This window comes from Alosa pseudoharengus, unplaced genomic scaffold (assembly GCF_046254945.1).
Source record: "Alosa pseudoharengus isolate Yale_2024_CS ecotype anadromous, Long Island Sound unplaced genomic scaffold, YU_APseudo_1.1 YU_APseudo_1.1_scf_3, whole genome shotgun sequence".
NCBI lineage: Eukaryota > Metazoa > Chordata > Actinopteri > Clupeiformes > Clupeidae > Alosa > Alosa pseudoharengus.
This window is the reverse complement of record NW_027468718.1, coordinates 14,674,540-14,702,018: the sequence shown is the minus strand read 5'-3', so window position 1 is coordinate 14,702,018 and position 27,479 is coordinate 14,674,540. Positions and strand designations below refer to the sequence as shown.

Below are 27,479 nucleotides of genomic sequence, written 5' to 3'. Positions count from 1 at the left end.
TGTTTATTTGGCTATGTGCTTATAGCTTAACTTACCCTACCATAACTTGGAGTTTGCTATTTCTGTTATTTGGATGCAATGAGTGAGAACAAAGTAAGAGTTCAAAATAAAACTTTAGGCTACTGTATTCTCCTAAAAACGTGAGTGGAATGGATTTAATGTGGACGCGAACATAAAAAGACGCAGAGTGGCTACATGATGCAGTGCACATTTTGCAGTGAAAAAGTTCCGCCTTTTAAAATCAGGTGTAGCCTAATCCAAATCGTAGTTAAAACCATAAATTAGACTCAGACTCAAAACAGACTCAGTAGGGTACCAGATTTGTTCCATTGTACCAGGCCTACTGTATGTCAAAAGCAGGCTCGGATGAAGCTGGGTAGGATTAAACACACGGTTTCCACATCGCGGTAATCAACAGTGATAATCATGATGTTTGAAATGAAAACGGTAATTATTATCGTCAACATTTTTATCGCGGTTTACCATTATACCGGTAATCGTTACATCCCTAATCCACACTATGGCCGAGCAGACTTGCAAATAGCCATACAATTATCAGTAAACCAATACCCTGTAGGTTCTGCCGTACCATCCATCGGTGGGTAGCCTTGTAACACATTCCACAAAGTTTGAATGAGTGCTAATCTATCTCAGTCAGTTGTCTTTTTGTGCATTCCAGTGCAATACAGGCGCATACTAAGTTCTCAGAGGCCCTTAAGTGAAGATAGCAACAGCAGTAAGGCAAAAGGTCTAGTGGCAGTACGAGGCCAAAGACGACAAAACAACAAGACGGCTACAGTGTAAGTCTAAATGTAAACAAGTAAACGAGAATATACAAATCCTTCAGTTTTTTTTTTTTTACAGTTATAATTCCCTTTAGGTCCCAAAAAGTATAGCAATCCTCTGGAGATACTCATTCCATTCTCCCGAGATGGAGAAGTTTTGGATGCTTCGGAATTTAGTGAGTCCACACACTACTGATTGGCGGGATGACTTTGAGGTGCTCTGTGAGGTTCATCAGAAGTGGTAGGTGAGGATTTGGGGTGCCTTGCTGGCAGATGGTCTTCTGTAGTGAGGTATGGAGGCTCGCCAGGGGCCTCTGAAGGGCCTTTGGGTGCCCTACAGACATTGGTGGGTGCCTCCGCTATGTGCTCAAATGTGGACGATCCTTCTGAGCTGGACTCTCGTTCCATGATGGGTGGGGATATGGTGTCTTCATTCGAACTGTCCGGTAACATAAATTCATTTGTCTCCTGTGAATGCAGAGGAACAGAGCACCATGTTAGGCCATCTAGATGAGGAGTATGAAAAAAACACTCCTTCATGAGACCAGTGTTATGTTCCTGGCATTCCTGTCTGGTGGTGTATGTATTACAAGATTCTTGTGTGTGGTGCTATTTAAAAATATATACATAATAGGCTGGACATTGCACCATAAACAATTTACATGTAAGTACACTTCAACACGACTCCATTTGATATTTACTGTTTTGTAAACAGGTAGAAATGTGTTTGTGTGTGTGTTTGCCTCAAAACATAAATGTTTGCAGTTTTCTTAGGTTCACACAGGCTAGACTGAGCAGCCCAAATAGGAACCCAAGTAAGATAAAGGCAGGGGAATGGAAAGGGCCACAGATGGATACTACCGCTCAGTCTTTTTGCATATATTCTGCTTCACTGCACATGTACAAATGTAAAAGTAGCAGTTGCATTATCCATGCTGTCAAACTGTGTGGACTGTTGATAAATTCTAAGCAAGTAAGTATTGGTGATTCTATTTTTTTTTAAAAAGAAAAAATATTTTATTTTGTGATATATGTTCGCTGAAACTAACTTCACTCAAATGAACATATTAGCTGATGATGCTTCGAATAATGAGCAGACAAAAGCATTAAGTCTTATTTGTTTGTGAGACATTTTTAGTACAATGGGAAAAAAGAATGAAACAGTCAAACATAATCTGTCTAAAAAAATAACACAAGATAGCACATCACATATAATCACAATACATTGTTTAATAATGCCATAAATATGTTCAAATATGCCATAAATATGATCAAATCTTCAGGGCAGTCCCTGTATATTTATTCAGTCCTGAATGGCAAGTCATTGGCCATAAATGCCGTGAGACATTTATGTACAGATTCATATGCACATGTGTATGTATGTGTATGTACTGTGTATATATATTATATATACACACACACACACTGTACATTCACCGATTCACTCTCACCTTTATCCTGAGGTCATTGAGGTCATTGAAAGCATGAAATAAACAGACATTTTTTTTTTATTTTCATAGTTTCATTCAAGCGTGTCAGGCATGCACATTGTATTTAGATGCACTGCAGCAAGAGTAATTTGAGAGCAAAAAATGATCAAAAAGAAACTTAGTCATTATTCACATATGAACTGTTCAACAAAGATATGTTAACAAAATAATAGTCTTAATGATTTATAAAGGCAAGAATTTAGAAAGCACAAGAAAAAAATAAATAAATAAAAATAAATGAAAAAGCAAATGTTCAACAAAAGCAGCCCTTCGGAACTCCAACTGGCACAGTGTGAGTGTGGGCATGGCATGGGCACGGCATGGGCAAGGCATGGGCATAGACTGACTGGGCTTAATCAAATGCAGATCAGCACTTCCAACCTCACCACAGCCACATCAGGCATCATCACATGGGGTACCAGCGTACCTGCTGCTGGGGTTGAGTCTGTTCTGCCAGCGCCGGGTTGCTCTTCTCCAGGGCCACCATCTCCTTCAGCTGGTAGATGGCGAAGGCCAGACTGACCCAGGGAGAGGTGGACACCACCCAGGCGGGCTTGGACACATCCTCCTGCTCCTCTTGGTGCTTGGTCTTCTTGGTCGGGGCCTTGGGTTCGGCCACTGCAGGGGTGGGGTGGCGGGACTCGGAGCTGCTCTGGTTTGGGATCAGGTCTATGGTGGCGATCGGGACTGGGCTGGAGGGGACCGGAATGTTCTCAGCCAAAATGTGGTCTTTTGCTGGGAATGGAGAAAGACAGGGAGAGAGAAACGCAGTGAGAAATACAGAGAGAGAGAGAGAGAGAGAGAGACAGACAGAGAGAGACAGAAACAGAAATAGAGTAGGGATGGAGAGACAGATAGAAAAAGATGGTGGAGGAAGGGAGAGGGAGACAGGAGGAGTGAAGGAACGAGTGGGTGGGTGGTTGAGGACGGAGGAGTAAAATAAACAAACAGAGCCTCATTTATCATTCCTGCCATCTCCACCCCAGGTGTTTTTAGAAACTCAGCTGTCTTAGAGAACGCTTACATAATATGAAACATGACATGGAGGGGGAGACTTTTTCCACTAATGACCTACAGTGGGAGAGATGGAGGGGGGGAGAGAGGGAGAGAGATAGACGAGATAAGGAGAGATAGATGAGAGAAAGGGAGGGAGAGAGACGGGAGAAAGCGAGCGAGATGAACAAGCGAGATAAAGAGAGGGAGAGACAGGGAACGATGGCAGAAAAGAGAAAGAGAGACAAGAAGAGAAATCGGGAGACTGATGGAATGAAAAAGAGAGATGGAGGGAAGTAGGGACAGAGAGAGAGAGAGAGAGAACAGTGAAGGGAGTCAGGTACTTACTCTTGTCCTCATTCTGTCCAACGAGGCACTGAATTAGAGAGAAGATGAGGAGGATGACGAGGGAGGCCATTCCAATCCCTCGGAATGTCTGGGCAGCTCCTACGCACAGAGAAGCAAAACAAGCAAAACAAGAACCTTAGCTTGAAAGTTTACCTTAGTTAAACCTAAGATAAAACTCTTCAAAGTTAAAATTGAGCGTCCAGCGTCAGTTCTGGCAGGCCAAGTAGTCAAGACGCCGCTAACCGATATTGATCAACAAGGTCGTATCAGCTGATCTGCGTCAGTGCATCAGCTGGTCAAATCTCCTCGCTTCTAAATGGCCACACGCAAACAGAGCGCCTTATTTAAAGCTGCTTTAGTCATTCCTAACTGCTTGCTGCTCGCATTTATGCAACCCACCTCCTCCCCTGCTCCACCCTGTCGTGTATAACATGACAAAGGCATTTTATGTCATAGTTGCCGCTCTGTTCATATGGGGGAATAGTTAGCTCTCCCAGTGTTAAACTGTGTGGGCGTCCCCTAATGCTGCTGCTGTCCCCTGACTCTCTGCTTTTTCATGGTGCTCATGAAAGGTCTGGGGACTCCTCTGAACAGAGCCATACCGCCAAATTTAATTCGTAATATATTCAATAAAATTTCCTAAAGAATTTTCATTGTCTGTGTTGTTCTTGACTTTAATGGACCTGACAGAACTGTAATCATCCCAGCACAAAAAGAAACCGGAAGCACTAATGCAGGTTATTAGCGCGGATAACAAAAATGGGTACAATAAATGCATTCTTGTGTCATTTTGGGGTGCAATGTTTTTCTACGGTTTATCTGGTTATGTTGCTAATCAGACCATAGCAACGAAGAGGAATAACAAAAGAATTTGCTGGTAGGTAGAGAACCCATAATGAGTATGGAGAGGGGTGGGTGGAGGTGTCATGGGACAAAAATCACAGTTTCTAATGCAACTCTATGGAGCTTCAGAGTATGGCTGGTGCCGATTTGCTAATGGCTTATGTGCATTTGACGGTCGGGGTTTACCAATAGGTCAATTCAATGAAACACTGATGAAAGAAGGTGCCTGCTTGATAACACCAGTGAAATGCTGTCGAGGGCTGTTCTTTTGTTGATGTTTTTTGCCCACATAGGTTGTTTTTTTTAATGATTTTGTTTTTGATGGTAAATAATAGGCCTGGTTGTTGATTGGCTGCTGTGTGAAATCCCCTAGCTATAGCACGAGGAATTTAACACCTCTCCTGTGTATATATGAAATGACTAGTTTCCATTAACAGACGTGGAAATTAACTACGGTATACTTAAAGTAGTGAATTGAAATTCAATTCAATTCCTCGATTGAATCAATCAATGCCAAACACAGTGCATTGCATACCATTGACTTCACTAATAAGTATAAGTATATATACTCTTTTGATCCCGTGAGGGAAATTTGGTCTCTGCATTTATCCCAATCCGTGAATTAGTGAAACACACTCAGCACACAGTGAACACAGTGAGGTGAAGCACACACTAATCCCGGCGCTCGGGGAGCAGTGAGGGGTTAGGTGCCTTGCTCAAGGGCACTTCAGCCATGCCTACTGGTCGGGGTTCGAACCGACAACCCTCCGGTTACAAGTCCGAAGCGCTAACCAGTAGGCCACGGCTGCCCCCCAACAGTAGGCCACGGCTGCCCCCCTAATAAGTAGACCTATATCCCTCTGTGATCATGTGCCTTTTCAAGCAAAGGCCTTTGTCTGCATTTGCCAAACAAAAAAGCCATTAGGGAAATGGCTAGCAGATCCCACAGGATTCATAAAGGAGTAAAGATCCTTTTATAGTTTACCCGTCATGGATGGCCCTGTGTGTATACTGGAGGTTGACACCACAGTACCTGTGACCAAGACAAATATTTGCCATTGTTTTCAACATAATGACCTAGCCCTCAGAGATTACTTTTATTTGTTTTGCATATGTGACGATGAAAACTCAAGGCTAGTCAAAGTTGGGCATGTCTTTCATAGGGTATTGTACCTGTAAAAAGGAAGAGGTGCAATGATGCCGATTGCTATGGTCTGTTCACTGGCCATTTTTTAAAACACATAGTAGTGTTTTCTAGAACTGGTACATACAGTAACTGCCACCTCAACAGTAATTCTATTTTATGAGTAAACACTCATGGGGAGGCATAGACGTAAACTCACATTGATGTGAATAAAATATTACTTTAAACAATATGAGTATGATCCTATCAGTTACTGTCTTCATACAACAAAGTAATATCAAGGTCATGGTCTCAATTCACAGAATAAAACCTATGCATCCAGCATTCTGTAAATAATTTTAGACTAAACTTTCTGCTATATGGCTCATTATCAACAGATCATGATTTTTGTAGTCCAAAAAAAGAAAACTGTGAGACACTTTCAAGGGGAGATATATTCTGTAGTTAAATATTCAAACAGAATCATTTGGATAAATGTTTTGATTTGAAAAATTACAGTAGAAAGGGACATACTGATGTCATTTCAATTACTCCAAAATGTACTAAGTTTGGGGGCAGGGACAATTTTTTTGATACAAAAGGCTGGTGGAATAAACTTTGGAAGTACTGTACATTCTGTAGTGGAATTTTCAAGCAGAATTGGGTATTTATTGATTTAAAAAAATTATTGATTGAAAAGGAGACAATCACTTTTTAGCATCGTCACGGTTCGCACTGCCATCATGGCTCATAGCTGTTGGGTCAGAGAACTTACCAAAGTAGTTGACAAACACTCCTCCGATCATGGCCCCGCAGCCGCGGCCGAGGCCCAGGTGCAGCCCCTGCAGGATGCCTTGGGCGGAGGTGCGCAGGGCGGGCGGCACCGCAGCACTCAGGTAGGAAATAGAGGCCGCCCACACAGAGGCATGCGTCATACCTGTGGGACAAACAACAAATAAAATAAACACACACAAACGCACACGCATGCATGCGTGCACGCACACACACACACACACACACACACACACACACACACACATGCATGCACTCGCGCACACACACACACACACATACAGAATATAGTGAGAATAACTCGCACAATGCTAATATGAATCCTGTGGCAGAAAACAGAAACTACAGTAGTTTGACCATTGATTTCAATGGGACTGAAAATGACACTGTCAGTTCTTGTGTTATTAGTTCAAGTGCTTGTGAGAAATCTAGTAAAAGGGAAATAACTGCAAGGTGGGATGACAAAGAACTGGCCTTCCTGTGGTCACAGGTCTGTAACGGGAAATGACTGAACACTATCCAACAAATCCACCACCCTGCAGGGTATGATGCAAAGGCTACAGTAGATTAGGCATGTTTACAGTAAATATACTTAAACTAACAACAAGCAAGCTGTCCCGTAGTACACTGTAAGTTCCTTATCAAAAGTGCAATTTCAAATGCAAATGTCTTGCACTTACTATAATCTGCTAGTGAGATAATGGTCGTACAAATTGCAGACTTGAAATGTAACATTGTGCAATAAAAAAACTGGGTCTTCTTCTTCCTCAAACTCATCTTGTCGCCGGCACATTTACCTCTTTCAGATATTAACAGCTGCCTGTTAATAACTGAACTTAAAACTCGTGTCCTTGCATGAACCTGTGGCGAGCGAGAAGCTGTGTGTGTGTGTGTGTTGTGTGTGTATATATATATATGTGTGTGTGTGTGTGTGTGTGTGTTGTGTGTGTGTGTATATATATGTGTGTGTGTATATATATATGTATGTGTGTGTGTATATATATATGTGTGTGTGTGTGTGTGTGTGTATGTGTGTGTGTGTGTGTCTGTGTGTGAGAGTTTTTTTCAAGGCAATACAAACACTTCCTCCTTCAAAAGTCAACAGAAGGCCATCTTAATGACTCGCTGCCCTGCTCACCTTGAAGGACCTCCATGGGCAGAACGATCCAGGCGTTCTCCAGGTAGGAGATGTACAGGTAGCGAGCGGTGTTACAGGCCAGTCCAATGTACAGTACCCTGAGGAGTCAGGAGAAAGTCAGGAAAAAAAACATTTTAAAAAGGTTTGGAAAAGAGTTTACCATATGACCCCATGTTATGATATGATTTTACATTTTAATGAGGAAGGGAACCACTTTTGATACTAGTTTCAAATCTATCATGCTGGTTTGATCCTCAATAGCCAAGAGGTCAGATGTCCATATGAGTCATGTGGATTTGTTATTTTATCATTCTGTGTATGTTGTAGTGCAGGAGTTTTCAACTAATTATGAACCAGGGACCACCATTCTGACTAATTACGCAACCCCAGGACCACCACTGAATAATAATACTGATTCACACATTGAAACTACATTACTGGTCAGGGACCACCAGCAATGTCCTCACGGACCAGTGGGCCGCGGACCACCCCTGTTGTAGTGTATTTTGTGTGTGATGTCTTAAGCTACTGGGACCTTGAATTTCCCCTTGGGGATCAATAAAGTATCTATCTATCTAGCTAGTCTGTGGTAAACCACAGTGAGATGCTTTGTTTGGTATGTATATTGGAGAGTGTGTCTCCTTAAGACTTGCTGGACTCTTGCAGTGATGTCAGCTGCCTGCTCTCTCCTCTATTCTGGCTCACACTGTGACTCATTCTCTCCCTTTGGGAGTGTCTGAGTGTCTGTTAGAAACAAGGACATTTATGAGGCCTGAGGGGTGTGTATGGGTGTGTGTGTGTGTATGGGTGTGTATGCGTGTGTGTGTGTGTGTGTGTGTGTGTGTATGCGTGTGTGTGTGTGTGTGTGTGTGTATGCGTGTGTGTGTGTGTATGCGTGTGTGTGTGTGTGTGTGTATGCGTGTGTGTGTGTGTATGCGTGTGTGCGTGTGTGTGTGTGCGTGCGTGTGTGTGTGTGTGTGTGTGTGTCTCACAACAGGACACAGACAGCTGTCCCTCACTCTACACAAAAACATACTTAGATCATTTCACAAGGCCTTCCAACCACAGTGAAGAAAGTACATTGATGGGCATTTCTAAATGGTAGAACTCCCTAGTGACTGAAACAGGAACTTTACATCATTAGCTCAATGCTCAAATGAGCCACAGTAGCCACAGTAGTTAAACTCAATCACTGATAACAATAATACAACAACATAAAATGAAATGCTATAAAATAAATGCTAGTCTCCATTCAATCCTTATCCTACTATTTGTACACCCACACTATACTACAAAAATAAACTGTAGAAAGGTGTGTAGTTAAAAAGCAGGAGGCTGTGGAGCAGTAGCCTTGGCCTACAGAGATAAGTCTTAACACTAGCGCAGACGTATGAGATACGCATGCAAATTCTCCAACTCATCTGACTGTTCGCTTGCCCAGTTGCCTGGGCTGTGTGTGTTCTCCCGCTGAAGCCTGACTATCGTCCATCTCAGCTAGCCGGCCTGCTCTCTTGCTCTGTCCTTTCTGATTGATCCGCAGAGGGCCGGCCGGGCGGGCGTGGGATCGATGTCGGAAAGCCTAGACAAAAGCATCTGGCCCAGCTAATGGCGCAGGGGATTGAGTTACAGGGTCACTGGTCCAACTCTCCACACACATAACTGAAAACAGGCCACCAAAGTAGACATTCGAGAGAGAGAGAGAGAGAGAGAGAGGAAAGAAGAGAGTGTGAGAGGAGAAAGAGAGAGAGAGAGAGAGAGAAAGGAAAGGAGAGAGTGTGAGAGGAGAAAGAGAGAGAGAGAGAGAGAGAGAAAGGAAAGAAGGAGAGAGTGTGAGAGAAGGAGAAAGAGAAGACTGTAGCTCGTATTCTCCCTTTCCCTATCTGTGTCTCTCTGTCCCACTCTCTTTCTTGCAGAGGCGACATTCACACAATTAAGGCTTTGTTTAAGCTGAATAAAAAAACAAAACTAAAAAAACTCAATGCCCGAGAGCACTCATTTCTTTCTTTCCAGTGGTCAAACTAACGCTACGAAACGGCCTCTTCTCAGTTTAACATGAACCCATTTGCTTTTGTACACTCTGTGTGTGTGCATATAGACCTTCAGATCAACTCATTATAAAAGCAAACGGTAGCAGAAATGAGGATGTTTGTACATTCATCACGATGAACACATGTCCACTGGGGGATGGGATGACTGTTGAACAAAGCCCACAGTTTTATCATCACGTCTGGTGCCACAACATCCTCGGTGTCTCTGTGCCTTTTGTCTAGTTACGACTGGAAATAATCTCAGTTAAAACAACAAACCCACTCATGCATTATGGAGTAGAAGGGGGTAGGGAGGTAAGCCAGTGTGACCTTGTACAATATTATTTCACTGTAATATTACACAGACGTTCTCTTTTGACAGTGTTAAACCAAACATCTGAAACATTTAAGATGATGTGGACATTGGGTGGACTGTCCATAAATTCACTCCAAGCGGTCGGCTGATGGTGCCCACCCCTGTTTGGCACGGCTCACACTTAAACCGGGCTGAACCTCTGCCAAGGGAGACAGCAGAGAGCCCTGACCCATTTCAGGAGCCATGCAGGCTGCTGCAAGTCAACAGGCTTTGGCTCAACCCTCCATTTCCATCAGTCAGACATTTATCTCAGCCAGTCATGGAGGCCAAATTTAACAGATACTTGAGAAATACCATCTGAGAGGATGTCGATTTTTCCTCTCCCACTCTTCCTTTTTGTAAAGACGAATCTTGCATTCTCTCTTCTCTCGCCATCCTATTTCTCTAATGCCTACTAACGTGTGTTTTTCCAAAATGTGGCATGATACCTGCTGGTGTGTAGATATATTACCACCCCTTGAGTTTGCTCACTGTGTGGCCAAGCGTTGCCCACTTAGCAATGTGAGTCAAACAACCAGTTGGCACCCTCTCTCTCTCTCTCTCTCTCTCTCTCTCTCTCTCTGTGTGTGCCAGGTCTGTGCCACAAAAACATGTTGACCTTTGGACGCACTCCTCCTCCCCATGCTTAGCGGTAATGCAGCCATCATGGATTGCAAAATGTCCAATTAAAAGCCGTTTGTTTATCTTAGTAATGGCCCATTTTTTTTTAATATGGCCTTTGCATCCGCCCAGAGACGGATGCAGTACCATTGTTCATCAAGACTGCTGAGGACCAAATGTGATTTCAGGAAGGGTTTAAAAAATATGGTGCCATATCTCTTAACGAAACAGTGCCATGGCACAGCCATATGGAGAGGACCTTCCTTAAGGGACCCCATGTCCTTAATCTCTCTAATAATAACACAGTGTGGGCAGTGCACACAAATCATCTTAAACCAGAACCCAGGGAGCTCAGTTCTCTGTTTAGTGTCAGGCTGAGAGCCGAATAAACCAGGCCCAGTGGTAAATATGCCAGAAGCTCAGCTGGGCATTCCGTTCCACTCAGTCAAGTTCAAGATGGTAGATCATCTGTACGAACTTTTGCATGATAAACCAGGATACGGTGTATACAAGGAACAGTATCCCAGACTCTTTTGGAGTATTCCAGCTAGCATAACAGGATTTCTCAAAACCGGGATAAGGGATTGTCTTGGCTATGATATTTACATGCCCAAACAAAACCAGGATACTTCAAAATCCCGACCATAACCAGGGTACTGATGTGCATGCAAACGTAGTCAGTGAAATGATGCACTTCAAGTACACCTTGCTCACATTGTCTTTGTAGAACCACAAAGGCATACCATAATTTCCCAACTATTAGCCGAGGTTTATACATCGATTTTGCAAAATATCTTCAGCCATCAAATTAATACACAGGGGCAGTTAATATGGTATTAACATGGTTTTGTTTTTTTTTAACTCGCAAAAAACACTGTCCTGCGGTTTATACACAATGCAGCTAATACACAGGAAATTACTGTAAAGAAATTCATCAAATGTTAAACAATAATAATGGACATTGTAAGGGGCGGTTTTCTTGTCCAAAGCATCAATTTTGCTCAGATGTTTTGCTTTCACTTTGGTGTCAATGGCACTTTAAATCTAAGTTGCAGTAAGAAGGTTGATGTCGGGACAACAAAACTTGAAGATGTGATCTTTGATGTCACTGGTTCACTGACGCAACCAGCTTCCTGTCATCATCAAATAATATGAGAAGCAGCTACACGACAGACAAAGATAAGGTCAAGTAAGTCTCTACGGAAACACGGACACGCTTTCCCCAGTATCCCAAATGTAATAGAGAACCAGAATGCATATAACTAGGAAAAGCTGAATCAAATGGAGCAAAAATCGTGTATTTGTCACATTTCTCTTCAACCACTAGAGCTGCACTGCAGTATATAATGCCCTGCAGTTGAGCACCCCTGAGAGAGAGAGAGAGAGAGGGGGAGAGGGGGGGTTGTTTACCATACCCACTCACCTGATGTGGCCCACCAGCTCGATCAGCTTGTGACTGGTGAAGTACGCGGCCAGCTCCGACACGTGGCTGAGCACGGAACAGATGCCGAACAGCGTGGTGGTGCCCTTCAGGTCCTGCAGGTGCCAATAGAGGAAGGTGAACACGAAGCCGTAGCCGAAGCCCATGAACCAGGCCACGAACAGCACCGAGCCATACTGGACACCGCAGAATAGCCGGAAGAGCTCCTTGATGGGGAGGGGCCGGTGCGCCGATTCCGGGCACACGGGGGCTTCCTCGGAGCTGGCCTCGGGGCTTGGAATGTTCTGGACGACGTGTGGAATCTCGACCTCGTTCTCCTGCTCCCCCTCCTTCCCGGGCTGGTAGTCGTTGGGATCGAAGTAGAACTGCGTGGCCACCGCCAGGGCCAGGGTCATGAGCACGCCGAAAACGATGAAGGCAATCTGGTAGTTCTTGTAATGGGGCAGCACGCAACCCAAGCCCTGGACGACCAGCGTGATGGGCGTGTGGTCGATCCAGATGCCCACCGAGAGCATGGCCAGGCCCCAGCCGAGGGAGCCCCACATCCGTTGGAGCCCGTAGCGGTCTCGGTGCTTGCCCAGGTACTGCAACGTGACCGTGTCCACGAGGGTCACCGCGGGGGCGCTGAAGAACTCCCCGATGATGATGACCAACAGGATCAGGAGGAAGATGGTTTCCACTTGGTCATGGTTGAAAATTATTTTATGCTCCTTTGGCTTTGCTGTGGTGGTGGCGGTTGTTGTCGCAGCTTTGGAGGTAGTGATTGGTGTCGTTATGGCGGTCATGGTAGCAGCAGGACTGGTTTTGTTGGATATAACTGCTTCATTAATAGGTCTGGGGGTTGGCAGGTGAGCTGTTAAACCAGGAGACCCAACTGGATGGTCTGATATATTGACATCCACACTCCTAATGTATCTATGCTGAGTACTATAAGCAGGCTCCATGTTCCGCATTAGTGAGAGACTGGGAAGAGGGCTTTCAAATATGTATCTGCGATTCCTGGTATGATTTCCTGCAGGGAGGGGGTGACTACTGTTAACAATGGAGTCTTTCTCCACACAGATCATGGCGGCTGGCTTGATAAAGCCAATGCCAAGGTTGAACACTATCCAGCAGAAGACGGAGAAGAGCAGCACGGCCTTGCCTTTCTTAAAGCGGTCTGCCATGAGACCCCAGAACGGGGCGCTGCAGAACTCGATGAAGTAGCGGATCCCAACCAGCAGGCCACTCTGACTGGGGCTCATGCCCAGCTGTTTGTAGTACACGGCGAGGAGCGGGTGGAGTGAGCCGTAGGCCGCGTAGAAGAAGAAATAGAACACCTTGGACACCAGGAGGTGGTTGTTTACGTGCAAGCAGCCACGGTCCAAGCAGTCCATGCTCTGGGCCGACTGAGAGGCCGAGATGCTGGAGGGGGTCTCGGAGGGGGTCGGCCCGGAGAGGGACGTGTCGGACGCCTGGTCCATGGATAAGGTGTTGAAAGGTTCTGAGAGGACATACTTCCTCTTCTGGTCCTCCTCATCGTCATTCAAGATGGCTACACGGTCACTCTCCATCTCTACAATAGAAAATGCAGCTGTTTGTAAACCGCTGTAGGGACTCATAATTATGACATGGCAAATGGTTATAGCAACTTCAGAAAAAAACAGGTTCATTTTGGTAAGTGTACATAAATATTGTAATTAGTTTTTTTTATCTTAGGCAAAGAGAACAGGCACATGTGGCAAGTCAGCACCATCAGAAATGGCACCAATCCTGTACCAGTCCTCATAAACGAACGTCACATATATTAGGCTACAAGAATCAATATGACAGGCCATATTCTAAAGATCTAATCAGACGATTCAGAGTTTTACGCTCAAGGCAACTCAAAAACGAATATTGGCCAGGCGTACTTGGTGTATGTAGTAAGCAAACAGCGCTCTTTCACCTGCCTGAACTCATCTCGTCTTCGTAAGCTTTCTGCATAGCCTCGAGCTAATGTCTGCGAGCTAGGCAATTCTAATATCTACAACAACAACATTGGGCGAATTGAAATATGATATAAATAACAACTGTTTTGGCACCATCTTGCACTTTAAAATGACGACATTTTTGTCAACCCTTTACGCATGCACCAGGGTAAATATAGGAAAGAATGGCTCCAGTTTCTATCATAATGCACAAGATTAAAGGCGAAAAACGAGTAAATACTTACCCAGATATTTGAATGAAAGTTTAAGTCTTCACCGCCTCGTTTCGGCGGATAATAGGCTACCCTGTTCTATCCAAACATGTCCTAAAAGCATCGTTTGGAGAAGCACTCTCCCCCGGCGCTTATCCGATTAATTTTAAATCAATGAGGACAAAAATTGGAGGAATCTAAAGGACCTTGTCACATCGGGCGTATGGTCGATTCCACTTCACATACTTCAAGGCATGCAATATAGTCTGGGCTAACCGCTTGCTGTTGACGTCAATTCTCACCTGCCTACCATTTGCAGTTTGCGGGGATGGGATGGGCTTGGGATGCGTCTGTCTCGTTCACCAACGGCGACTGCTGCGATTTTGACCTGTGGGTGACTCTTCGTAACATTAGCTACGAAAACCATCAAACGTAGGCCTAGGCAAACTCAACGATACATTTTATTTAAAATTTCCTTTATCTGCCACCACATATTAAATGCATTGTGTCATAAAAACGCAGAAATATGTCATTTTGAATAAATCAATTTGAAATTGTCATATGACAAGCTGCCCATTTCAAAGCCATAAAGGGTAACCAAATTTGGTAACGCTTAGTCTCCAATAGGCCTACTTATTCAAATACAAATATTGATTCTAATATGTCTCAAATGAATGGAAAAGCATTTATTTATACATCAGCCCATAACAGTCTGTATGCTTTGATTAGTTCTACATCAAATTGCAATGTAGCCAGCTAGTCAAGCGACGCCACCACCACCCCCTAAATCAGTTAATCCCCCCCCCCCATAAATGCACAAATAGGCTGACACCAGACATAATTTCACTGCATTTCTTATATCCAGTAATGCATGTGACAATAAACTTCCTTGTATCCTTATCCTTGTACAGTTCTGATGTCTCTCTCTCTCTCGACACAGTGCTTTGGACCCTTACCATTATGTCTCAAGAATAGGGTAGGTAAATAGGGAAAAAGAAAATAAAATTCAACCTTAGGGTTTTAGAATGGTATGCTAGAGAATAAGGCTTATCAAACTTTAAATTGATATAGAAATTGTTAAGAGAGGATGTGTCTCTCTTCTCACAAGACAAATATAGTAGCTTTGAATTGATCTATCTATCTATCTATCTATCTATCTATCTATCTAGCTACAGGCTACAAGAAAGTTTTACATTGCCACGGAGTGAAGCGTTCCTCAGCCCTGAGACATGCTGCCATCTCGTGGTTAAAATAGGAAAAGGCTATATTCAACCCTTAAGCACGGAATGAGCTGCCGTCCAATACAGTTCAAGTGCTGCTTAGCATGGACTGAGGCGTGATGCAACAAGTAGAGGTGCATTACCTGTCATCAACCATCCCAGATAGACTTCTACTAGAAAATAATCATATCACAACAAAATGTGTCTTTTGGGGGCCTTTATCTATAGGTCCATACAACTGTCTTCCTGTCGTTCTAGTTTGGCGTGTCCTAATCAAGTTAAATCAATATCGGAACTCCCCCTATTACCGTCGGTCCTGTAGCCTATATCATCCGCCGTCTTGCCTGTATGTGTCACTTAATATCCATTTCTATACAAACCAAGACGGCGACTCCTAAAGAAACGCAACCACCCTAAATCTAAATTAGCTATACCAAAAATGACATTTTACCGTGACTCGAAGAGCTGGAAACAGTGTTGTAAGGCTGCGTGTATACACAATTCCGCTTGGAGCTCCAGTGGAATTTTATTTGGAATTTCATGACTAGAATTCTTGGTCTAACCGTTCATGTGCCGTTGAAACGGCGTAAATAGGCGACCCATCAGGCCAGCACTACAACTCCGAGCGTGGTACACAAAATCGGATATTTCAGGCAGTAAATTTGCTCCCGTTAAGAACCAAACCAGATTTTGTTCAAATCTACACACCTATGGCTACTGAAAAATGTAAGGTTAATTTAGCAAATGTTATTTTGAAGTGTTAAAAAACATCGTTGTTTTAGAATTTCTGAACAAAAGTGGTGATAATTGGGGGTGTTACGGATACATTTTTAACAAATGTATCCGTAACAGCTCATTTAGTAAATGCTTTTGTCAAGAGCAACTTGGTTAGTAGGCTAGGCCTATGCCTAAACTAGAACAAGGAATTAGGGAGGAGTTGTCCAGTTCGAAACTGTAATCCATTACAGATTTTACAATGCGTTGAGCGCAAACGACCTCGGATCGGGGGTAGCCTACTCCATTTCAGGATTTCCATTTAGCCTAACCCTGTAACTTATTTCTCTGTCAGTCGGCATGAGCTTTGATTGTGCCTGTGTGCTCACTGTTTGCTCACAGGGCGGCGTGAGCCGATACTGAGCAGCAGCACAAGCGCAGAATTTTCCAATACAAAACAATAGCTTAACCGTAGTGTTATATATATATTTCACTGTAGAGAAAACCAATCGTAGCCTATATGCGCAGAATGTCGGTGGGCATAGAGTCTGGCTTCTCCAGCGAGGAGGTGCTGAACATTCGGTTCCCTTTGCATCGGGCGTGCAGGGATGGAGATGTAGGCGCCTTGTGCTCGATTCTTCAGTGTACTACCAACCAGGCAGACCTAGCCGTGGAAGATTCTTTCTACGGATGGACACCGCTACACTGGGCGGCCCATTTTGGAAAGGTAATTAATGTCTTTATTCTTTTTCTGTACAAGGCTGATGATTTGTCTTACAAAGGAGTCTAAGACGTTAAACAATGCCCCACGCTTCCTTGCCTGGCTGAATAAAGCATTGTAGTTAGCCGCCATTATCAAATGCGTAACGATAACATAAGGTGGCCTCACCAGGAAAATAACTATCTAACATCAATTTTTGAATTAATTAAGTAATCGTTTGCAGTTACAACGAAAATATATTTGAAATAAGTCATTTTACAGACCTGATTATTTATTATGTCAATGTTAGGTAAGTTTAGCTTACTAGAACCAATAACGTTAACGTTAGCCGTCGTCGCACCTAGCAAAGGCATGGGCACTTCTTTGTCATTCAGTTTTTCAAAATGTTATCCTTACTAGCCAAATTAACGTTGCAAAAGGTCTGCGTGTTAATTACTTGAGATTTGCTTTGTTGATAAACCACTGAACGTAAACTAATCTATCAGTTAACACTGATCAACTGTAACACAATTAATTTCTTCATGACTGTCTTAACTTAACATTTCGTATTTACATTTCTTCTTGCCGTGGAAAAATAACGTTAGTTAGTTGACAACTTAAAGTTAAATACTTTTAACGTTAAAGACATTTGGTTATCGCAGCTTGCTGTGCTTCATTGGTCTATTTTAGGTGGTACATTTAGATACTTTGTTCCTTTGCCCTTATCGTCTAGACTGGCGGTCATGGGTCTAAAATTAGAAATATAAAATCGCTATAACGTTAGCTGCCACTTCCAGTAAGGAGGAGAATCTGTTGGAAAATCTGAAACATTTCCCTGAAGGACACGAACAGCACAGCAGAGTTGCAGCTGCACACTCGATAATACGTACTGTATAGACTGGGATGAATTTACCCAATGAAAGTACTTCATTAATATGTTGATGATATTAAAATGCACATTGAGCACATGTTAACTGCTCGCTCGAGCGGTGCTTATTTTACTTTGGAATGTTCACTCTTTCTTGTCGCTCGCACGCTCCCAGCTCCCTCAACAATCCCATTTGCCTCATTCATTTGCCTGGTCTACCATTCCCTTTCTTCCGTGTTAACAAGGCTATGTTGGACAGACGTGCGAGCGAGAACGTTTCACGGAAAACCTTTATCTGCCCTGCCACAGTTGCAGCAGCACATCCGTGCATCAGACTGCTCGGACTCGGAGTCATGCATGGTCGATGTGCAGAGAGAGCGTGTGTGTCTTTTTGCGTGTGCGGTTAGTAAATGTGTCATAAGTACAGTGTGCATGGTGTGCGAGAGGACGGGGGGAGATTCGAGGGAGTGGCGGAGTTATTGCTGGGAAACGTTATCTTTGGATTTATTGCTGTGTTGCTGTGATCTTGCCTTGTGGTCTTGCAGGGTGCAATTAACAGAACAATGCTGTGCATTCAGAGACAGAAACCAAAGACCAACTCATTTCCTGTGATTAACTTTCCACCCTCTCTTTTTCCCTCCACCTTGGTCCTGGTCATTTCTTCTGCTTTTTCACTTTGTTTCCTGCACCCCTCTCCTACAACCACTTCAATTCCCCTTTCACCCCCCTTCTTGGCCCACCAACCAACCAACCAACCACACTGACAACAGCTGGAGTGTGTGATGCGTCTGGTGCAGGTGGGTTGTGGTGTGAACTTGGAAACTTCACGTTTCGCCCAGACCCCTACGCACATCGCTGCCTTTGGAGGCCACCCTGACTGCCTGCTGTGGCTGCTACAAGCTGGGGCCGACATCAACCGACAGGTAGGCCGTGTAGTGATGGGGTTGAATGGTTTACCTATTGCTGTCATTGGGTGCTGCTTTTATGCAAAAATAAGTGTGTTCAATAATGCAAGGTTACAGCTTTCTGTGCTAAATGAGTATTCACTTTGTGTAAATGTGTCTGGTTCACCTTGCACAATAATGGTTATTTGCTAGATAGATACTTTATTGATCCCCAAGGGGAAATTCAAGGTCTCAGTAGCATACAGATATCACACACAACATGCACTTACAGCAGAAAAAGTAATATAAGTATATAAATATAAAAAAAACTCCATTGCCCAATAGATACAGTAGAAGATAAAAAAATACTAAATATTAAAAAAACTAAATCAAATATCCACATGGTGTGCTTAAGGATGATCAAGCATGAGGCTCTTGCAGTGATAGGGCAGGGACTGAGCATGTAGTTCCATATGCATGGTAAGGTGCTCTATGAGAGTGAGTCATGGTGCAAATAAGTAAGTTCAACAGTGCAAGAGTAAAGTCTAGAGACCATCGTAAAATAACTATGGACATATAAGAGAATAATGTAGACAAGTAATATCAGTGCAAGAATAGGTTGAAGTAATAGGGTTACAGCCATTGGTCAAGTATTAAATAAAAAGTATTAATTAAGTACGGCCACAATCCAGGCTGTGGAAGGGAGGGAGGAGATGTGCATATGTGCTGATATAGCATGTAAACAGTGTAGCAGTAAACAGTAGGCCAGTGGACAGTACGTACACAAACATGGAGAAGGTGGAGAGGCAGACAGACTATGCAGAGAAGTTTATCTCTCCTCTATCCTCTACCTATGAGAACTGTGTATGTTGATGATGGTAGCTGAACAGAATATTAATGTGCACTCAATCTCAAGTAATAATCTCCGTTTATCTCAAGGGTTGCGAATAATTGTGCAGCTAGCGGCTCTGACCCAATGATCAATAATGGCACATATAGGTTTTCATTGAATTCATGTAATTCTTGTGTAATGGTCATGCTCATTAATCATCGGTACCATGCTCAGCATGCTAACTAATCAGATGTGGCCCATGTTAAAACTATATTTTAAAGTAATTTATGTATTTTTGTTTTCACCCTTGGATTAGTGTATAGCAGGTTTATCTTAGTAAAGCTTCAATGCAGGTTATCTTACTAAAGCTTCAACGAGTGTTTTAATGTATTAGGCCCATATAGTAAATCTTGAACTGAAGCTTGATTTATAAAGAAAATTAAATCACTATCACAATATCTGTCAGAAAAATCACAATTAGATATTTTCCATAAATCATTCAGCCCTACTGTAGGAGGAAGGAAAATGGTGGAAGGTGGAAAATCTGCAGTGGACAACAGACTGGACTGGCTGTAGTTAGCAGAGGCCTTAGATCCATGTCTGGGAACCTTATAGTAGAAATTTCTGAGGAGGTGGGAATGTTTTCTTGTTAATGCAATGATGTCATACTTGGTGCCCTTCAAAAAGCACTGTGTATATGCTGTAGAGTAGTTAAATGACTGCATGGTCCTAGTACTGCTGCATGCTGTCATGTTTGTCTTCAGATGCTGTGGCTCTGCTGCATTCATGCACCATGGGATAAGTTTGATTCTAACCCACAAGGCCACATGCTGCAGTTTCAGCTTTCTTCACGTATGACTTGGGTATTAAGTTTCAGGGTTGATTTTTTTTTTTTTTTTAATTATTTATTTTTTGTTATGGATTTGTAAAGACCTTTTTGCTCTTGCATAGGTACTTATCACTGCTGTAGTCAGTTAGATTGTTGCGAATCCTTCAGTTAGTTGCTTCATCCAGTCATGTTTAGCAGTGTCTTGCCGAGTTGCAAAAGCACCGTTGTGCAAAACTCAAAAAATATGAACTGAACTGAAATGTTGGGTGGCCAGGTTTGGATTCTGGCCAGGTCGGCAGTTTTTTTTTTGTTAAGGTCTCGGGAGTTCACTGGAATGGAATGAGATGGAGCTAACAACTGAGAATGAGCTTTTACACTGTCCGTGGCATAAAATAATTGAAAGTTTAAATATTGTTCTCTTTAGCTGTTTATTTTTTCCAAGACTGACACGTGTGCCCAGGTAAAATGAAAGGACTTATGCATCTGGTGAATTTGAGATGAGAACTGTTTGAAATTAGTAAGTGGTCTAGATAGATAGATAGATTCTTTCTCTCTTTCTTTCTTTCTTTCTTTCTTTCTTTCTTTCTTGATTTCTTGATCCCCAAGGGGAAATTCAATGTTGTTGGGTTAGGTGTTTTTGAGCTCAAACCAATCCTATTTGAATATCAGCTTGACCTTGGGATAGCTCAGACTTCCAGATTTTACTGGAGATGGACGTAGAGACAGACATACAAGCTCTTAACCACCATGCCTCATCCTGCATTTAGTGTGGAATTTAAAACAAGCCTGTCTGAGCTCCCCAATCAGCCTACCAGTGTGTCTCAGCAGTAAATGTTGTTTGCACACCCTACAAGCTCTTAATCTCAGTTACACACGGTACACACGTACACGCACGTACGCATGGCCGAAAGCACCCACACACCCACCTTCACTTTGGACACGCCCTCTTTAAAAGTAAGACTATGCACCCTCTGCCCAGGGTTCTGTGTGTGTGTGTGTGTGTGTGTGCGTGCGCGTGTGCGTGCGTGCACACTGTGTGTGTGTGCACAGTCAGATTTCCGACTTGTCAGCTCAGATAGCCGGCCTCCTCCTCATCCTCCGATGCTCGGGGCTTGAGGGAATCCAGATTAGTAGGTCACTGTTACCACGGTTATATAAGCGCCGATACGTACGTGGCTCCAAAAATAGCATGGCACTGCTCTTTCACAGATTGTCCTTTATGCACACATCACTGAACTGAAAGAAAGGTTCATTTGAATATTTGAATATCCTAATGGCACCTCCCCCCCCCCCCCCCCCCAACTTTGGGCACAGCGCTAGCTTGATAGCAGCAGCTGCCCGGCCAGCCAATCAGACACTAAACAACGAGTTACTGGGGCTGCAGACTGACCTATATTCTGTGCCTGTGATGAGTCATAAAAGTCATGGTTGCCGTGGGAATGGGGGGGGGGGGGTGCCGTGGCGATGCTCTCCTCTGTAAGTGGTGTCTGTGGGATGCTGTGAATTCAGGGGTGAGGTTCAAGCTGCCGGGCTCGTGTCTGAACACGCTGAGTATCTGTCTCCTCTTGTTTATGTCAGCTGTCCTGCTTCAATGTGGGTTAGGATGAATCCTCACAGGGTTGAAAGGGTTTTTATAGATATTTTACGGAGAACACATGGAAGATGGTACAGAATTATGTTGGGGAAAAAAGGCTCTGTGAGATATGAATATTGTATCAAGTGAGGTACTATATATATTTGAGTAAATTGTGCATTTATTTGTAAAGTAGCTTACATTTTCTTTTCCCTTTACCATGTCAAAATTAGTCTCTGTATACAAACATCAGTACAATTTACTCAAATATATATATATAGTAAAAGTTAAATTTAAGATAATAAACAACCTCCAAAACAGGTTATACAAAAAACGCTTGATGGATTAGTCCTACCAGTTTTCTGGAGTCATGGATACTCTCTCAACAGAAAGGAAACACTCTCCCCAACACCACCCTCCCAAGCAGTTGTTTTTCAGCTCCATCTCCTGAATTATGATAGGAGTAATTCAATAGACATGAAATCATAGCCTTTAAAACCACTTCAGTGACCTTTTAAGGCAGTGGACTGTAGGGGACATGCACATGTTGGTTTACTCTTAGTAAATAGGCCCAGCTCTGGGAGGTTTGGACTGGAGAAAGTGATCACAGGGGTGTGTTAGATCAGTTGTCCTTTCCTGGTGTGAGATGAAGGCTTATCACAGATCCCAATGGAGATGAAATGAACTTCATACTCAGATTTACATGATGCCTAAGAACACCAGGAAAGGGGTAGAAGGAACTGTTTAAATGCATGGTTATTGAGCCCAATGATTCAGGTAATGATGGTTTTAACTGTATCCTGCCTCACCACACACAAATTACACTTTGTTCTCTGTGCTTATAATTGGTCTCTACTGTGATGAATAGAGTGGCATTCGCAGTAGTCTCTGTTCAAAAGTCTTGTGCTTCCTGTTTTTTAATGTTTGTGTTGACTATGTGCCAGGAAAGGGTGTAGGCCATCAAAGTGAACTGTGCACTTCTTGTTTCATTATGGTTACTGATCCAAAAGAGAATGTGAGCATTTTAAAAAGGTCACTGATGCATTTGAATGCCTTCTTTTCCTTTCTTAGTTTTGACAGACCACCATGAGGTTTAATACACATTCTCACTCTCTAACAAACACACACACCCCCCCCCCACACACACACACACACACACACACCTTACCTTCGCTGTTGCCCTCATTAACTGCCTTTGTGTTGTTTGTCTGCAGGACTATGTGGGTGAGAGCCCCATCCATAAGGCGGCCCGTGCCGGCAGTATCGACTGTATTAATGCCCTCCTGATGCGGGGGGCAAAAGCGGAGTAAGTACTGCCCTTTCCCCCCTGCCTAGCCTGCCCTCTAACTCTACTGCCCCTAGCTGCTTCCCCGCGCTCGGACGGCACGGTGTTCAAGGGGAACTCCATCAAATCTTTTGCACACTCACCTTTCCAAAAGTCTTCATTCACTTTTTATGTCCCCTTCTAATCACAATGGTGGTCACAATAGTGAGCTTCAAGCACCTGGTGGTAGTTTTTTTTTTTTTTCACTTAGATGGGCCCGAGAGGCGGTTAGAGCCGAAACTGTACTGTACCGTACTTTTGTCCTGTCCTCTGTCTTGCGGATGTTGCGTAGTGTCTCGCGGCACTGTCTTGCGGAAGTCGCGTACTATCTTGTGGCACTGTATTGCGGAAGTTGGCTAGTGGTATCAAAGATTCTAGACAGATCACGAACAAAGCTATTTTTTGTCTTTATTTGTTTCGTTGGAAAATACAATTTCAATGTCGGGATGTTAGGAAGACACGTGGCTTGTAGAAAGTGGGTTATTAACTTACAACGCTGAATGTAGGGCGACGTCTGGCCAATATTATTCTGCTGTAAAACATGTTTTTGTTTATCCAGCATTGTCTTGCTTAAGTTACGTTGTGCCTTGCAGAACTGTCTTGTGTAAAGGTATGTGTGCTAGGTGTGTAGCGCTGTCATGATGGTTGTCTCGTGGAAAGTTAGGTAAAACGCCAAATAAAAACACAAGTATCCGTTGTCGACCTCAGTTGCTTTGGAAATGTTTTGTTTTGTTGAAATGTTTGTTATGCCACCTAGGCCTATTAGGCTACCTTCCACCTCTTTCTGTTCTATTTGTTATTAACTTGTAGGCTAGCCTAGGCTACTTGTAACCAAGAAATATATGAATCACTTTTTACTTACAACAAATAGCCTACGTATATTAAACACTTAATGTATATTGTTGATATTCCACAAGCAGCATTAGTTCAAGTTCAAGTAGTTTATCGTCATGCACGCATAAAGGGAAATATAATTAATGAAACTCCTTGTGCCAGCAAATATTTTAAGAATAAATAATAATTGTTTAGATAATTATTATAGGCAAATGTGTAAATATTTAGGCATCTTACCAGGGGGGTATTCCAAGTACGAGGTTTAGTGACAAACCTGGGTTAGTTAACACAGAGTAGGTGGTAAACCTCCTAATAGAAGAGCTGTATGGCTTCATTCTCCTAACAAAACAATACCATAGGGCTCTTGTTGTAGGAGGTTTACCACTTACTCTGAGTTAAGTTACCCAGGTTTATCACTAAACCATGTACTTGGAATACCCCCCAGGTCTGTTAAGTCATAGGCTTGCTTAACCAAATGTTGTAGCCATCCATGGGTAGATGATCACAAAAACAGACAACTGGACAGTTTTGGAGAACACATTTTAATTCTAAACATAAGAACAAAAAACCTTTTAAACAAAAAAGCTTTGTAAATCTAAATACGGAAAACCTTGCATGGTTCAGTTTTCTCTCAGAACAAAATACACCATAAACTTAACACCAAAAAAAATCAAATTTCCCCAGTACACACATATAGTAACAAGTTTTAAATACCTTGGTGTCCACATTACTGAAGACTTAACATGGACTGTTAACACTCAATATGTTCTGAAGAAGTCCAGACAACGACTCTACTTCCTTCGTCAGCTAAGGAAATTCAAAGTTTCTACATCCATCATGAAGGCCTTCTACACTTCAGCGGTTGAGAGTGTTCTAACTGGTAGCATCATCACCTGGTATGGGAACTCCACAGTTAGAGATTGTAGTACTCTGCAGAGAGTAGTGCGCTCAGCTGAACGTACAATAAGAACTCAACTCCCTGCTCTACAAGATATCTATTCCAGAAGAGTACTCCTAAGAGCCCAAAAGATTCTGAAGGACTCTTCTCATCCTAACAATGGATTATTCCTACCACTGAAATCAAGAAGACGCCTATGTAGTCACAAAGCCAGAACTGAGAGACTTAGGAGAAGTTTTTATCCCCAGGCCATCCGAACTCTGAACTCACACTATACTGACTTTGCACACATTCACTCCTCAGCACTCTCAAACATTTCCCAACTCTGAACTCACACTATACTGACTTTGCACTCATTCACTACTCAGCACTCATGACCCCCCCACCCCCCACACACACCTACAAGACTTTTAGCACTTTTACATCCCTCTCCCTAAGCTACAGACCTTTTATTTATTTTATTTATTTTACAAACACACACACACACACACACACACACACACACATATCTGACTTTCTCCAACTTTTGCATATCTCCATAGAACTTTTTATTATTATTTTTGATTTCTCTTCCATCTACCCATGTCCTTGATTGCCTAGCCTTCTGCCCCTGAACTCCCATCTCCCCTGTCATCCCCCCAGAAGGTTTAGCCTTCTGCCCCCCCCACCCCCATCCCCAACACACACACTTACATCATCACTGTCATCACTTCACATACATACAGCACACTGCTTGCTACAGTAAGCCTCCTCTACATACTTGCTGCACACTGCCCCCCCCCCCTACATACACAGCACACTGTCTTCAGGATCTTCTCCAACACACATCCTCTACATACTTACAGCACACTTCCCCCACCTACCCACACACACACTACACACACACACACACACACAGTCACTGCTCCACTCCCCTCCCGCCCACACACATATCTTCACTGTCATCACTCACATACATCATACATACAGTACTCTGCTTGCAATAGTAAGTCCCTGCCCCCCCCCTACATACACAGCACATTATTTCATCAGGAAGCTTCTCCAATACACATCCCCAACATACTTACAGCACACTGCCCACACACACACTACACACACACACACACACACACACAGTCACTGCTCCACTCCCCTCCCGCCCACACACACATCTTCACTGTCATCACTCACATACATCATACATACAGTACTCTGCTTGCAATAGTAAGTCCCTGCCCCCCCCCCCCCCCTACATACACAGCACATTATTTCATCAGGAAGCTTCTCCAACACACATCCCCAACATACTTACAGCACACTGCCCCCCCCCCCCCCCCAATACACAGCACATTGTCTCATGAGGAAGCTTCTCCAACACACATATTGCACACTGCCCTCTCCCCACATACACAGCACACTATCCCATCTCCCCTGTCATCCCCCCAACACACACACCAAGACCCCTGGCAGTTGGGTTAGCCCCTTGAGCCGTGGATCTGCCCAAGGTTTCTTCCTTGGTAAGGGAGTTTTTCCTTGCCCCTGTTGCTCTTGGGTGCTCCTTGTTGGTGCCCCCCACCCAATCCCAATCCTCCCCCACCTTTTTTATGCAGCCCTTGCCACTTAATCTACTAAACCCCTCTTCTACTGCACTTTTTACCCCCCCCCCCCCCATAAATGCACAAATAGGCTGACACCAGACATAATTTCACTGCATTTCTTACTTCCAGTAACTATATGCATGTGACAATAAACTTCCTTGTATCCTTGTATCCTTGTAAATAATGAAATGAAGATAATAAATTGAAATCCAATAAGACATAAATAAATAAATAAACAACTAATACATTAAAAAAGAATGTATAAATACAGAAAAAAACAGCAATGCTTGTTACTCCAATGCCGGATGCATGGACATGAACCTCTCCAGAAACCTGCAGAAACCCTCGTGGTTCGTGACAATGTTAATGGAAACCTTCAAATGCAAACAGATTTCAAATTGGAAATAGCATGAGAATGTAGTGACAATATGCATGTTTGGTATGGTTTGGTTTATTTATTCTGGAGAAACCACACTGATCATAATATGACATGGCTTTTATATTCACATTTCCTTACCTCAGGCATCATTACGTCGAGCACAAGGTCAACATCTATGATATCTTCATCACAGATTATGGCAGTCTGTATCATTTTTGCCAGTTTCCTGGACTAATTGGGGCCACAAAAGAGAAATAAATCTTAGAACAAAAACTTTTTGCATTACTAATTGTATGTTTACTTAAAATAGTTGTTATTCATAACCAGTGCATTATTACTACATAAACTGTACAGTGTATTCATATCAATCAGTTTTCTATGCAATCTAATGCTTTTCGGATGTCATCTTCAAATTCCTTATTTGACAGTTACTGTTTATAAGTTTGGAGATGTACTGTTTTGCAGCGACATGCAATGCCGACTCCACAACTGTTGCACTTTCCAACCAGTTGGTGTAATAGATTGCCCACTATGAATCAGTGACAATAACTGAAAGACAAACAATCCAAATAGATGACTGATTTAGAAATTTAAACTAGGTAGCATTTTAACCTTTTAAGTTATATAACCACATCATTACCACACTTATGGTGAGTTTCATCACAGTTGAATAATTTTGTATACACCTGATGGTGTGTGCACAACTTCTATCAATGTAAATACAAAAAAA

The 27,479-nt window shown here is 43.0% G+C and overlaps 2 protein-coding genes across 4 annotated transcripts in view; one reads left to right on the top strand and one right to left on the bottom strand.

Annotated features, from left to right (window-relative positions):
- Positions 1-167: 167 nt before the first annotated feature.
- On the bottom strand, positions 168-14,409 carry mfsd6b (major facilitator superfamily domain containing 6b). Of its 2 annotated transcripts, XM_076263261.1 has the most exons (7): positions 14,151-14,409; positions 11,939-13,511; positions 7,513-7,610; positions 6,358-6,519; positions 3,617-3,715; positions 2,703-3,010; positions 168-1,253 (listed from the first exon to the last, which is right to left on the bottom strand). In XM_076263261.1, the coding sequence occupies exons 2-7, from the start codon at positions 13,507-13,509 to the stop codon at positions 975-977; spliced, it is 2,517 nt and encodes an 838-aa protein (XP_076119376.1). In that variant the 5' UTR covers positions 13,510-13,511; positions 14,151-14,409; the 3' UTR covers positions 168-974. The 2 variants fall into 2 exon arrangements, with proteins under 2 accessions (XP_076119376.1, XP_076119377.1); XM_076263262.1 differs by lacking the exon at positions 168-1,253 and having other exon boundaries at positions 1,892-3,010; positions 14,151-14,408.
- Positions 14,410-16,428: 2,019 nt separating this feature from the next.
- Positions 16,429-27,479, top strand: part of ankrd10b (ankyrin repeat domain 10b) — a 35,050-nt gene continuing 23,999 nt past the window's right edge. For both annotated transcript variants that reach the window (XM_076263259.1, XM_076263260.1), the window contains exons 1-3: positions 16,429-16,778; positions 18,390-18,542; positions 22,952-23,043. In XM_076263259.1, coding sequence (XP_076119374.1) covers positions 16,572-16,778; positions 18,390-18,542; positions 22,952-23,043 — 452 coding nt within the window. In that variant the 5' untranslated portion in view covers positions 16,429-16,571. The remainder of the gene's footprint in view (positions 16,779-18,389; positions 18,543-22,951; positions 23,044-27,479) is intronic.

Bases quoted from the DNA above. Each gene is read 5' to 3' on its own strand.
- mfsd6b (XM_076263261.1), bottom strand. From the start codon at position 13,509: ATGGAGAGTGACCGTGTAGCCATCTTGAATGACGATGAGGAGGACCAG. The intron at 3,716-6,357 runs GTAAGTTCTCTG...CTCTGTGCGTAG, and splicing joins AGTGTTTGTCAACTACTTTG to GAGCTGCCCAGACATTCCGA. The intron at 3,011-3,616 runs GTAAGTACCTGA...CTCCATTCCCAG, and splicing joins TGGACAGAATGAGGACAAGA to CAAAAGACCACATTTTGGCT.